Source organism: Vigna radiata, chromosome 11 (assembly GCF_000741045.1).
Source record: "Vigna radiata var. radiata cultivar VC1973A chromosome 11, Vradiata_ver6, whole genome shotgun sequence".
Classification (NCBI taxonomy): domain Eukaryota; kingdom Viridiplantae; phylum Streptophyta; class Magnoliopsida; order Fabales; family Fabaceae; genus Vigna; species Vigna radiata.
The window spans coordinates 5,403,734-5,416,228 of NC_028361.1; the positions used below are offsets into that span (position 1 = coordinate 5,403,734).

Sequence of the window (12,495 nt, forward strand, 5' to 3'; positions counted from 1 at the left end):
CAAAATTATTAAATTAAATTTCAGTCATATTAAACTAAAGTTAGTAATGCAAGAATGTTAGCAATGCAAGAGGAAGACAAATAACAAAAATATTAAATTACAATTTCAAATATAATAATAAAACGGTGCCGTCGGGTGTCGGTTGCCACAAGGAGCAATAACGGATACCAGTATTGGCATTAAAACGCGGAATGCAATTGCGTGGAATGGACGGTGATGATTGCCCCATATCATCTACGACCAAGGTCAAGCAAATCAAGTGTAATAAAAGGTGGTGGCCCACGCGATGTAGCATTGTCCCTTCCGTAGGAGGAAACACCAAATCCGTCATTTTCTTATTATTGCACCGCAACCGCATCGCAGTGTATCTGAGTAACAGCACGGTCGCTCCAAATCTCTTAAAAACATAAAAGCAAACAAAACAAACCATCCATTCGTATTACCAACTCAATCGCACTCATTTCTACCCTCATCGAAAATTCGATCGTGTTCGAAAGAGACGAAGTTGAAGCGTAATAGGTAGTGGCGTCGCGTCTCGTGTGAAAAAACACTATCATATACACTGCCTGAATTCACGTTAGGGATTAATACTATTATTATTATTATTATTATTATTATTATTATTATTATTATTATTATTATTATTATTATTATTATTATTATCATCATTAATTAACTAGATCAAGAGAGAAATGAAGGACGAGGACGGGATTCCGACCACCGCCGCGGTTGCGAGGAAGGAACCATTGGATTCGGGTTTGTTTGGGAAAGGGAAGTATAAGTTTTGGGCATTAGCGGCAATTTTGCTTCTGGCATTTTGGTCGATGTTCACCGGTACCGTTTCTCTGCGCTGGTCCGGCACTCTGAATTCCCTTTCCAACGACATGGATCCTCCCATCCACGACGATCTCGATGTTCTCGTGAGTCTCTTCTGTCCCTTGTATTATTATTTTTATTATGCGTGAGTGGATTAGGGTGTGCAGCGCAATGTGATGGGTGTGGTTTTGATGTTTTGCCCAGGAAATGGAGGAGAGAGAGAAGGTGGTGAGGCACATGTGGGATGTTTACACTAACAGTCGCAGGATCAGGTTGCCGAGGTTCTGGCAGGAGGCTTTTGAGGCTGCCTATGAGGATTTGACGAATGATGTGGCTGAGGTCAGAGACGCTGCAATTACCGAGATAGCTAAGATGTCTGTTCACTCCATTCAATTTGATCCACCTCCTGTTAAATCTACGGTCTGTTCTTCTAATTCTTCATCCATCTCTTTTTCTCGTTTAGCACTCCAATTATTATTATTTTTTAGATAGAGGGGTTCAGTTTTGTCATAGGGTATTGTTTTTGCTTGCTTAGTTATAGTAGGTGTAGACTCACAACTCGTGGTGATTGTTAAGGGACAGGAAAACTGATTCCATCTTTGAACATACATATTTCATTCGAAATTTGAAACATCATCCCATTTGAGGTACTGTTTGATGAACTTTTCAATAAATACTTATTGGAGAAGAAAATAAAAAGGAAAATGAATTAAATCTATCGCCTCGATTTATGTTAACTTCTTCTACAAAAGTCGGTGTGTATAACTTAACTCACGGAAGTTTGATTCATTTTACTCTTTATTTTCTTCTCTACAAATGCTTGTTGAGAAGTTTATTATGACCTGTTTGTTTTCATTAGCTTTCTTGCAAACAGGAATTTTGTGAGGATAGTTTACTTTGTTTGGAAATTGATTGAGGATTATGCAAGGCATTTTTTGGGTAGGAAATCTCCTGTACTTTTTACGCTGTTTGTTTTGCCTAAGGAAAGGTGAAGAACAGTTTGAAATGAAAGACATACGACTGTTAGGCTGCATTTTTTCCTTCTAGGACTCGTGTATGGTGGTGCTTACGGTTATGCTGATTGATCAGTTGTAGTTTATCTGTTTTGGTAGAAAAATATTCTGTACAAATTACAACCACGGTTTGCATGATATGGTATTCAGTTTAAGGATGTTTAAGTTACAAGTTATTGATAACTTTATTTAGGAGTGTTATATATGCCATTATGGTGAAATAGACAGGCTTGATTGGATTTAAAATTCTCTTAACTTCGAGCTTTGGTTGGATAATATATATTGCTGCAATAATCTACTAACATCTTTTACCTTTAAGCAGTCTGATTGGACCATTGTCTAACAAATTAGCAATGCTGCTCCTGCCCTTTTGTCTTTCCATAATTTTCATAAGGCTTTTGTATTTGTGACATCTGGGTTTGTGTGATTATTTGAGAGAGAAGAGTAAAAGTACAAGAAGGAGGGTAAGGGTATCCTCCAACAGACAAGACAAACTAAAAACAAGAGCCGTGTAAATGCTCTCTACAAAGCCCGTGCTTTCCCCATCCTGTTCAAGGAGTGTAATTTCATTATATTTGCAGCGGGTGTGTATTTTTAAACCTGTGAGATAATAATTTCTTGTCTTTTCATATAAACTGCAACATTATCCATCTGCACATTCTAAAAATTTAATAGGACATCCTAAATCTGTGGAGGTTGTTAAGCCCTTCACGATGGTTTGGGATTGGATGAGTTCTTTTGAAGAGTTCTTATTGAATTACAAAATACAAACATCAAAATGTAACCAGAGCATGAAAAACATCTATCAAAGCTTGTGCTTTGTATGACTTGTCAAGCAGTAAAAATACATTGATGGCTGCATGTGTATTATTTTGTATACTTCTTTAGGGGGCAGGAACTAAGAAATCTACTTGAGAGTGACCATGGTTCCTTCTGATCATCCCCTGTTTATGCACCTGCTGAGTTAATTCCATCTCTTTTCTTCACAAAAATGGCACACGTGATTCATCTGCATCTCTTTTAAGAATTTTCGGAAGTATAATTGCCTTACTGCTATTAAAATTATTGAATAGCTCTTAGTGATGAACTCGGAAGAATACCTTTTTAGTTGTCTTGACTTCGATGTTTTGGCCAATGTTGTCAAATTCGAGCATTATAAGAGGATCCGAGGGGGGCTAAAAAATTGTAACTTGGGATTGTAACTCGACTCATACGAGTTACAAGTATACAAAAAACTATATTTACTGACCTGTGTATGAATTAGATATAATATAGACAAGAAATCTAACTCGCAATAAAATCCAATACATGACACAATTAAACATAATAGAACACTCTCTAAAATGGCAGCAAGAGCAGAAGAAAGACTGAAGAAAAAAAATTGCGAAACAGAGTCAAAGATGAAGGCAATGACAGCATTGATGCGAGAGTTGGAGTTGATGACGTCATAATTGTGAGTGCTGTGATGGCTGATGATTATGAAGCTAGTGTCTGCAAAAACAATGTCAGTTCTGTGATGGCTGTGCTGTTGAAGTTGAGAGTGCGTGCCGGTGAGAGATTTTTGGTCACGTTTTGATTTGAGAATGGGGCCCTAGGGGAAAAGGGTCATCTTTACAATTTGGGTTAGAATTTTATCAAACAAATGGTTATTTTAACTTGAACTGACTGCTCAAATGGATCCACATGGTGCACTATCCTCTGATTTCACAAGCGACTGAGATCCTGGTCTGCAGTGTGTGCCACCAATGTATAATAGGGTACTTTAAAAAAAAAAGGGATATTGCTGGTTTATTGGCTTTCTTGTGTTGCAATTTTCTTCGTTGGTCTTCCTTTGGGATTTTCTATTTTCTGCGGTTGGTAGCTAATTTAGGTTATATGATCATCGTGTGACTCTCAAAGGTAGAAGCAGCATTTGCAGAGGCAGAGAGGGGATTGACTATTGTATTTTAATGTATATTAGCTTGCTTAATTATTCTGGTATCTTGATGTTAATTACTTGCTACTTTCTTACTTCTGGTATTTGACCATGGTTTTTAAGGATTTGAATAGTTTATATTACTTTACTTTTTGGGGGGAAATGAGTGAATTAGATTAGAGCTTGCTAGTAAAAATGTAGGAGCAGAATTTATGATTTGTAGTGGTCGTATTTTTCAATAGATATTGTTGATCTAGCTAATGTGTGAAACCTTAAACTCTTTTCCCAAATTCAAATGTTATCATCATTCGATTGCATATATTCTAGCCTGATGTCTGCATTGTATACCATTTCAGAGTGCCCGAGAATTCAGCAAGAGCCTTGATCAAGCTGATAAAGGAAAAGAAACAACGTTGTCGAGACCTGCTTAGTTTTTAGTGTGTGGAGCATTCAAGCGTCTGACCTATACTTGAAAATGCTGGACTGCTACTAGAAGATTGAGAAGAGATGGTGACAGACGACCTCACACTCGAATTTTCATGTTTCCATCACGGGTAATCACGTATTTTATTAGGCTGTGGTTCTTTCTAATTTATTCAGTCTTCACGAAGTGAGGAGTGGTAATTTGAAATTCGACTTTTGAACAGACAAAGTCAACTGAGCATCTAAATTATAAATCTTCCATGTTTTATCAATTTTCTTGAGTACAGCAAGTGTGCGGTTATTATACACAACATGATATATACTTTTAAACATAACATCTCCAATAAGAAAGGTCTTATTTTATTTTAAATGGATTCCACAATGTTACATTGATTTAAGATTCTTTTGTAAGTTTAGTGTTAAAATCGTTCGTAGTGTTTTATTCGAGATTACGCATATTATTTCTATTGCAAAATATGGAGATTTTAGGTACTCAATAAAACGAGACTTCTTAGAGACTTCGTAAGTTAAATTTAATTGAAAATATTAAGAGATTCGAAATTATTTTTCAATTTTTCATATGAAGACATGTAAATGATAGTACAACACAACGATAATATCATTTTAATTAATGGTAACATCAATGAAATCAACTGAAAATTATAAAAAATTTGGATACTTAAGAAAATGAAAATTTTTAGTTAAAATGGAATTGAAAATATTTAAATTTATCATGAATTTTGAATATATATTTAAGCGTCTAACAAAACAAAATGAAGTAAGAATTCTCGTTAAATTGCTTTATTGTTTAAAATGAGGCTGAACTCAAAATATTTGCGGTACAAGTTTTTTATATTTTTTAATTGATTTTTTTTTGTCATTTGTATTGGAATTTCGTAGGAGATTTATAATAGAAACTAAAAAGGTGAAATATGTTTTTAGTAATTTAACTTTTAATGAAAATTGGAATTAGTCCTTTTTTAATTTTGGTTTAATTTAGTGTTTTTAATTTTAGAAATGTATGAATTAGTCTTTTTAACTAAATTTTGTTAGATTTATTTGATGTTTCGTAGTATTTGAGTTATTTATACTGTTTGATATATTTTTCGTTCGGTGTTAACTGAGAAACACGTTTGAAACACAAATAAAGTTAACAAAATTTGGCCACTAAAAGTTAAGGTACAAAAAAAATTTAATCCAACTAAAAATTTCTTAATGTTTTAAATGTTCCATAAATTTGAATATTTTCATTCTAAAATATTTATATTCTTTTTATTTAGTCTTTTAATTTTTGTTATGAAATAAATTCATATAACCATTTCATTTTGCATTTTAAAGTACAATACGAACTTGAACTATAATAAAAAGAAAATTTAGAATCCTTGAATTATAATAAAAATGAAAATTTAGAATCCTAATTATCTTTACCAAGAGTGACGTTGTTTTTTTAAAATTAAATATTAAAATAAAAATCAAATCAACCATATAAAGAATATGATATCGTTTAATAAAAATAATTGAGATTTTATAATTTTTTATTATTATTCAAATTCGTAGTGTTATGTAACTATTAAATAAAATAACAACGTAATTTGAAATTCTAGATATTTAAGAAGAATAAAAAATTTCAATGTTCACTATAATAATTTTTAATAAAAAATAATTAAATATATTCAAATTTGTAATGAACCTAAAACTTAATTATTTTTTTATTTTTTATATAAATATAACATTATAATCACGTTATTTTAATCAAAAAAACATCAAACATTAAATATTTTAATTAAAAAACCAAACATTAAATATTTTAATAAAAAAATAGAAACAGTTTAAACAATATAAGTTTAATAAAACATTAATTCAAAATACTCAAATACAGGAAATGACTTGGATTGGCCAATTGGCCAGTATGCCAAAAGAAAGGTAGTCGGTGAGAATCACAGTAACAAGGTGCGGAAAGAAAAGCGGCGAGGCTCACAGTAGAAAAAATGAAGTGCCCGTACTGCTCGGCGGCGCAGGGCCGCTGCGCGACAACGAGCAGCGGGCGTTCGATTACGGAGTGCACGTCGTGCGGGCGCGTGATGGAGGAGCGGCAGTCGCATCCTCACCACGTGTTTCACATGCGCGCCCAAGACAACCCTCTGTGTCTGGTTACATCGGATCTCCCTCTTCCTCTCAATCAGAACGAAGACGAGGACCCTTTCGAGCCCACGGGCTTCATCACTGCCTTCTCCACGTGGTCCCTCGAGCCCAGCCCACTTTACCTTCAGTCCTCCCTCTCCTTCTCCGGCCACCTCGCCGAACTTGAACGCACTCTGGAATCCTCCTCTTCCTCTTCCTCTTCTTCTTCATCAACGGTTGTGGTTGATAATCTGAGGGCCTACATGCAGATTATCGATGTAGCGTCAATTCTAGGGTTGGACTGCGACATTTCCGACCACGCTTTTCAGTTGTTCAGGGATTGTTGCTCCGCCACGTGTTTGAGAAACCGCAGTGTAGAGGCGCTTGCTACTGCCGCTCTTGTTCAGGCCATCAGAGAGGCCCAGGAGCCCAGAACCCTTCAGGTCATTACTTTTCTGCTATGCTAACTTTCCATTTCTTTTCCCTCTTCTAATTATTATTGTTCAAGGATTGATGTCAATTCGTGTCTTCCTGATGAATGAACGCATGCATTTTCTTGAGTGAAAATCTACTGTCGGTCTTTTTAGGAATTTGTGAAGGAAGAGCCATCGCACTCAAAAAAGTAGCTAGCATTTCAGTTTGCTTTCAGTAGGAAAATACTACTTGCTTGATATATTGGATGGCTCAAAATATGGAACTTATTTTGATATCTGTAATATTGATGCTTGTGTAGTGATATGGCAGGAAATTTCAATTGCGGCTAATGTACCGCAAAAGGAAATTGGGAAATATATTAAGATACTGGGAGAGGCTTTGCAGCTAAGTCAACCTATTAACAGCAATTCCATTTCAGTTCATATGCCAAGATTTTGCACGCTTCTTCAGCTCAATAAATCTGCCCAGGTACCAACGAGCACATTCAAATTTCGTGGCCTCAACATTTTGTTTTGAAATCTTGAAAGGGTTTATCTATGCCTACAAGCAAAAAGCCATTGTATTAAATAACTTATCGATTTCTCCTGCTCTTGCATTTGATTCGTTGCTATTTTCTTTGTAAACCGAAGCTTTTTTTGTTTATACCGACAGAATAAAGAATTTATGTCCGTGACAGGATATACTTTTGGTATTGGTGATGTGTATTCATTACATTTGTTGTCTAAGCACCGATTTTGGTGCATTATTTTATTCTGTACCATATATTACAGAATTCTGAGAACAAGTTCTACAATTTTTTTAAGGAACTGGCTACTCACATTGGAGAGGTCGTGATCAACAAATGCTTCTGTACTCGCAGGAATCCTATTAGCATCTCAGCTGCTGCCATATATTTGGCTTGCCAACTTGAAGACAAGCGCAAAACCCAGGCAGAAATTTGTAAGGTGACTGGTCTTACTGAAGTCACTCTCCGTAAAGTGTACAAGGAACTATTGGAAAATTGGGATGATTTGCTTCCCTCTAATTACACCCCAGCTGTTCCTCCAGAGAGGGCATTTCCCACAACGATAATTGCTTCTGGCCGTTCTTCAACAGTTAAGGCTGATGTTGTAGAGGCTATTTCTTCTTTGGACTCAGAAAAGTTGACGGATATTAAACCTAGCAAACCCAATGAGGTTTCAGGCCTAGTTCATCAGCCCAAAGGGAAGGATGAGGCTGAAGGTAAAAGCAATGCACATGGAAGCCATTCCACACTGAATCAACAGTCAACTTTTTGGCAATCCCAGCTTCCCAGTGGTACCCACAATCATCAGAATGTTTTACAAGGAATGGATATTGATGTATTGCAGAGAAGCCACCAACAGCCTGAAAACATGGCAGAGGATACAAATGGTTCTGCAAACGGTAATGCGTTAAAATCAAGCCAACTTTGCAGTCCTCCTGCTTCGAGTGCAAGTTCTGTTATGAGACCATTTTCAGCTCCCCCTTCAGCCGGCCCTTCAAATGTTCGATTAGGACAGTCACCTAAGATAATGCCAGGTTATCCGGAGCACTGAAGAACAATGAATCAAAATGGTTGGGAAAATATAGGTTTATGTGCCAACACCTAACCTAGCACGGATAAAATTAGTTTGTCACTTTTAAGTAATCTATTGTATATATACACATTATGTCATTTGATTCAATTCTGTTGTGAACTTGAGTGTGGTATTGCAAGAACCTAGAGCTAGAAATTCATCGATAACTTAACACCAAGGATTTGAAACCTATTTGGGTCACTGCAATTGGGGTTCACATCTTCCAAAGCGTGAAATTAAGAAGAATTTGTCTTTTATGTTCAACAACTGTTTACATGGATGTAACTGGTAACCAAGCTTATACTAACTCGTAACATGTTGCATTTGGACTTATCATTCAAACTCGTTGATTTCTTTGAATATGGAAGTCATGGTCCCATGTATCTGATTTCAGATTTCGTTCAAAAGTCGGAGTCAATACAGGACAACCTGGAACTAGTGCTCTATTTGTATTTCGTGCCCCTCCTAATCTCATGTCTACTCGAGGACTTAAATCTGAAGGGCTGTTCATCCATAGTGGGGTCGTGTAAGAAGTGCATCACATCGGTACTACCATGAAACAAGGTTCTGTTACACCCATCCTATCTCTATACCTATTCCTATTCCACCCACTTCGCGTTATCGTATCTTCCTATTCATTTATTTAGTTATCGTGTCTCTAATAGTAATTAAGTTGAAAATTGTGTGTAATGAGTGTATTAAGAAAAAGTATGCTACAATGAAAATTTTGACATAATTAAAATCATGTACTCATCGTAAATAAGGCATGTACCTGGTTGTAGCTGGTAGCCAGCACCTCAGTGGTGGGAATACGTGCAAAGAAGACTCATGAAGTAGCGTGAGGTCAGATGTTATTCAGATCAAACATGGTTCCCTGATATACAGCAAAGACAATTGATCTCTTTAACCTCATAACTGATAATGAAAATACTATTAAAATATCTTTGGCGAAATATCGGAGTTCATATTTATCAGTAAGGTAGGAAAAATAGGATATTGTTGGACGTGGGAATCTCTACACACCATTTGGTCCTTGACTCAAGTTTGAGTTTGCGACGAACTAAGGGATAGGTAAGCTTAATGCTTCAAAGAGGAGGCTAAACTCATTCATTTGTTACTTGTCTGATTGAGTAGTACATAAGTCTATCAAAGTTTGAGCTCCAAATGAAAAGAAGAGCTTTGAAGAACAGTTCAGATGGGCAAGGTATAGTGGTTATAATGATGTGTTCGTGGTGTTTTGCTCGACAAGTTGTTGTCGGAGGCTTAGCTGGTTAGCAAGACACAACATTTGATTCAAAAATTTTAAAGAATGCCCTTGATTGAGATGATCCGTTGGTTATCTACCAAGGTTAATGTCTTCATTGTGATCTTAATAGCTTAGTTATTAGTGACTAAATACTGTTATGTGTACAATATTACAGGAAAATACTATCTTGATGAAGCTAGATTTATGTTCAAAAAACAATTATGACACCATATAGAGGCATAGGATATTATCTTAAAGAATTTACAAATATTATATTTCAGGTGAGGCTAGTTGCGACCAAGTGGAGGGTTAGCACCATTAGAAATTATGATTTAATGGTGGAGCTTTGGACGGGTGCTACTAGGAGTGGAGTTTAGATCGCTCGGCAAGCACGTCAACAACAGTAGGGGACTCGTGTATAGGTTGATCTTAATGAGAACATGAAATACATTTTTGAAGAGCTCATCTATTCAAGATTTACAACCGTAACTCCACAATCTAGGAAAACTCAGCCTATACCTTTATCCTCATCCAAAGGCACTTCATCATCCTCTTGTGGTTCGAAAAGGAAGGCACCTATGGTCGATGTAATGGTTGACGACCAAGCTAGATGACTTCATGGATGTCATAGGTTTTAGCAAAGTTCATTTTGAAAAAAAAAAACATGGTTGAATGACAAGTCATTGCCATAGAGAAGGGAAATGAAATTTTCAATAACCAAATAGATATCTTGCATCACACTCTTACATTCTAATACACAGAAAGCGATATATGGGAGATGTTGAGTGTTATGAGCATTTCATATGAAAGTTTTATGGAGCAATGTTATGATTTTCCTCTAGGAAAATCCTACATGTACAAAAAGGTTGATAGAACTTTTCCCACATCAAAATGGAATAAGTTATGTAAGATGATAGTGGGTGGTGACTGAGTCCAGCTGTGTCTTTAACCGTCTTAGTTTTATTAGTATTAGAGTCTTAGGTGAATTTGTATTGTAATTTAATATTGTTGGTATATTAACATTGTGCAATGTTCTTGTAATGGTTGACATTTTCTGAATTAAATTCTTCCTATTAATGTTCAATTATTCTTATGACATTTTTGTGTAATTTTTTTTGTTGAAGTTATTGCTAAATGGTGTCATCATCATCCAAAAGGACATGAAAAAGTCAAAAGGGAAAAGAATCGACAGACACAAAGTCCTGCATATACGAGGCCATTTATTGTAGAAGTATTAGATCAACGTCGTTTCTTCAGTGACAGCCATCAAATGGAACACTACTGATAAGTTCATATTTATACCCATATTTAGGCTTTAAAATTCAAATTTTTGATGGAATATTTGTGCTTAAATGGTTGATTTGAAGAGGATTTATGATTATCAAATTTAGTGTGTTTGGAAATAAAAAGGGCTTAAAAGGTGATTTTAATTGCATAAATTATTCTTGGATGTTCTAATATTTGTTTGTGCAGCTGAAATTAGAGTTTTATTGATCCAAATTGTAAGTTAAGGTCCAAAACCAAGTGTTGTTTGGAAAATAATGTACAAATGGACCAAACAATCAGATTTTACCCTTGCACCCCCAAATTCCATATATACACCCCCTTCTTCCAAACCAGGCCAATACTAAACCCAAACAGTAAGCCTTTTCGTCTACATCCCTAAATTTTCCTATCCACACCTCTCCTAATTAAAAACCATCAGACCATGTGGCAATCCACCACTAATAGATCCAACCACCCAGATAAGTCCATGTCATCCATCCTTACACTAATTAGTGAGCCAATTAGGTGCCGCCACCTCAGCCCCCATGCCACGTCATCATCTTCCACCCACTGAAACCCTAATCCCCAATCCAGCAACCCTAGGGCACCGCCACCTTCTACCACACGTCGCGCCACCACCAAGAGTTTGGGTCGGGTTAAGTTTGAAAAAATTGTATTTTTTTATGCGGGCCAGATTTCAATCCAGCTCATTTAAACTCGACTCATGCGCATTGAACCCGTGGTGGGTCGGGTTGGCCCACCAACCCACCTACCTAATTTTATTTTATTAAAATTTAATTTTAATTTTATAAGCAAATATATTTATCATTTTTTTTTCTTAAAAAATTATTTAAGTTTTTTATTTTCAAAATTAATTAAACATCCATGTTTGTATGAAATTTGGGAATGAAATTTGTTTAGATTTAGATTATAAAAAGTTTGTAATTTTTTTTTATTTAAAAAGAAATTGTAATTAAGTGGGCTAGTGAGCCAACCTGGTTACCCATCAACCCGTGGTGGATCGAGGCAGGTTCGATTTTTTCTGACTCATTAATAAATGAACCGGGTTGGATTTGCTCACTAAGTGACCAACTCGTGATGGGCCGGACCGACTTATCCGTTTTGACCGTTCTAGTTCTAGTTATGAATGAGAATTGATTTTTTTTTTTTAAATCTAATTTTAATCGTGTTTTAGTCATGGGAAGTTTGTCAATTAAAGAATAATTTCATATTTTCACGAATTAATTGGCTTTTATTCATCATCCAAGTCGGTAAATGAAAAAATATGACTCTTACAAATCCATGCATATGAATAGTACTCACGCATATACAAACAAAACACACATTTTAAATTTGAGTAGCTTTTTGATTTCAAATTTGGAATTTTCAAAACCTAGAGTCAAATTTATTGATTTAGAAATGTTACGATTGCAACAGACACAAACGATTATGCAAAACCTCACCAAGAAAAATGAAACGAAGAAAAATATAAACAATTAGAAACATAATTCGAATAAACCTAATGTCATTATTTTGTGTCTTCATGTAGTTAATTTAATTTTTTTTAATATTTAATTTATAAAATGGATTGATGTCCTTTTTATAAAGATAATTAAGATTTAATAACTTTATTTTTTTAATTATCTAAGTTCGTTGCACTTTGCTTAATATTGCAAAATCAAA

At 35.3% G+C, this 12,495-nt stretch overlaps 2 protein-coding genes across 4 annotated transcripts; both read left to right on the forward strand.

The window, feature by feature from the left end:
- The first annotated feature begins 293 nt into the window (after positions 1-293).
- On the forward strand, positions 294-4,439 carry LOC106776410. Of its 3 annotated transcripts, none has more exons than XM_022775702.1 (4): positions 294-591; positions 640-920; positions 1,021-1,236; positions 4,101-4,439. In XM_022775702.1, the coding sequence occupies exons 2-4, from the start codon at positions 693-695 to the stop codon at positions 4,173-4,175; spliced, it is 519 nt and encodes a 172-aa protein (XP_022631423.1). In that variant the 5' UTR covers positions 294-591; positions 640-692; the 3' UTR covers positions 4,176-4,439. The 3 variants fall into 3 exon arrangements, with proteins under 3 accessions (XP_022631423.1, XP_014519347.1, XP_014519346.1); XM_014663861.2 differs by having other exon boundaries at positions 294-519; positions 681-920; XM_014663860.2 differs by having other exon boundaries at positions 294-920.
- Positions 4,440-6,050: 1,611 nt separating this feature from the next.
- On the forward strand, positions 6,051-8,564 carry LOC106776307 (plant-specific TFIIB-related protein 1). The gene is made up of 3 exons (XM_014663713.2): positions 6,051-6,731; positions 7,033-7,191; positions 7,527-8,564. The coding sequence occupies exons 1-3, from the start codon at positions 6,156-6,158 to the stop codon at positions 8,277-8,279; spliced, it is 1,488 nt and encodes a 495-aa protein (XP_014519199.1). The 5' UTR covers positions 6,051-6,155; the 3' UTR covers positions 8,280-8,564.
- Positions 8,565-12,495: the final 3,931 nt, after the last annotated feature.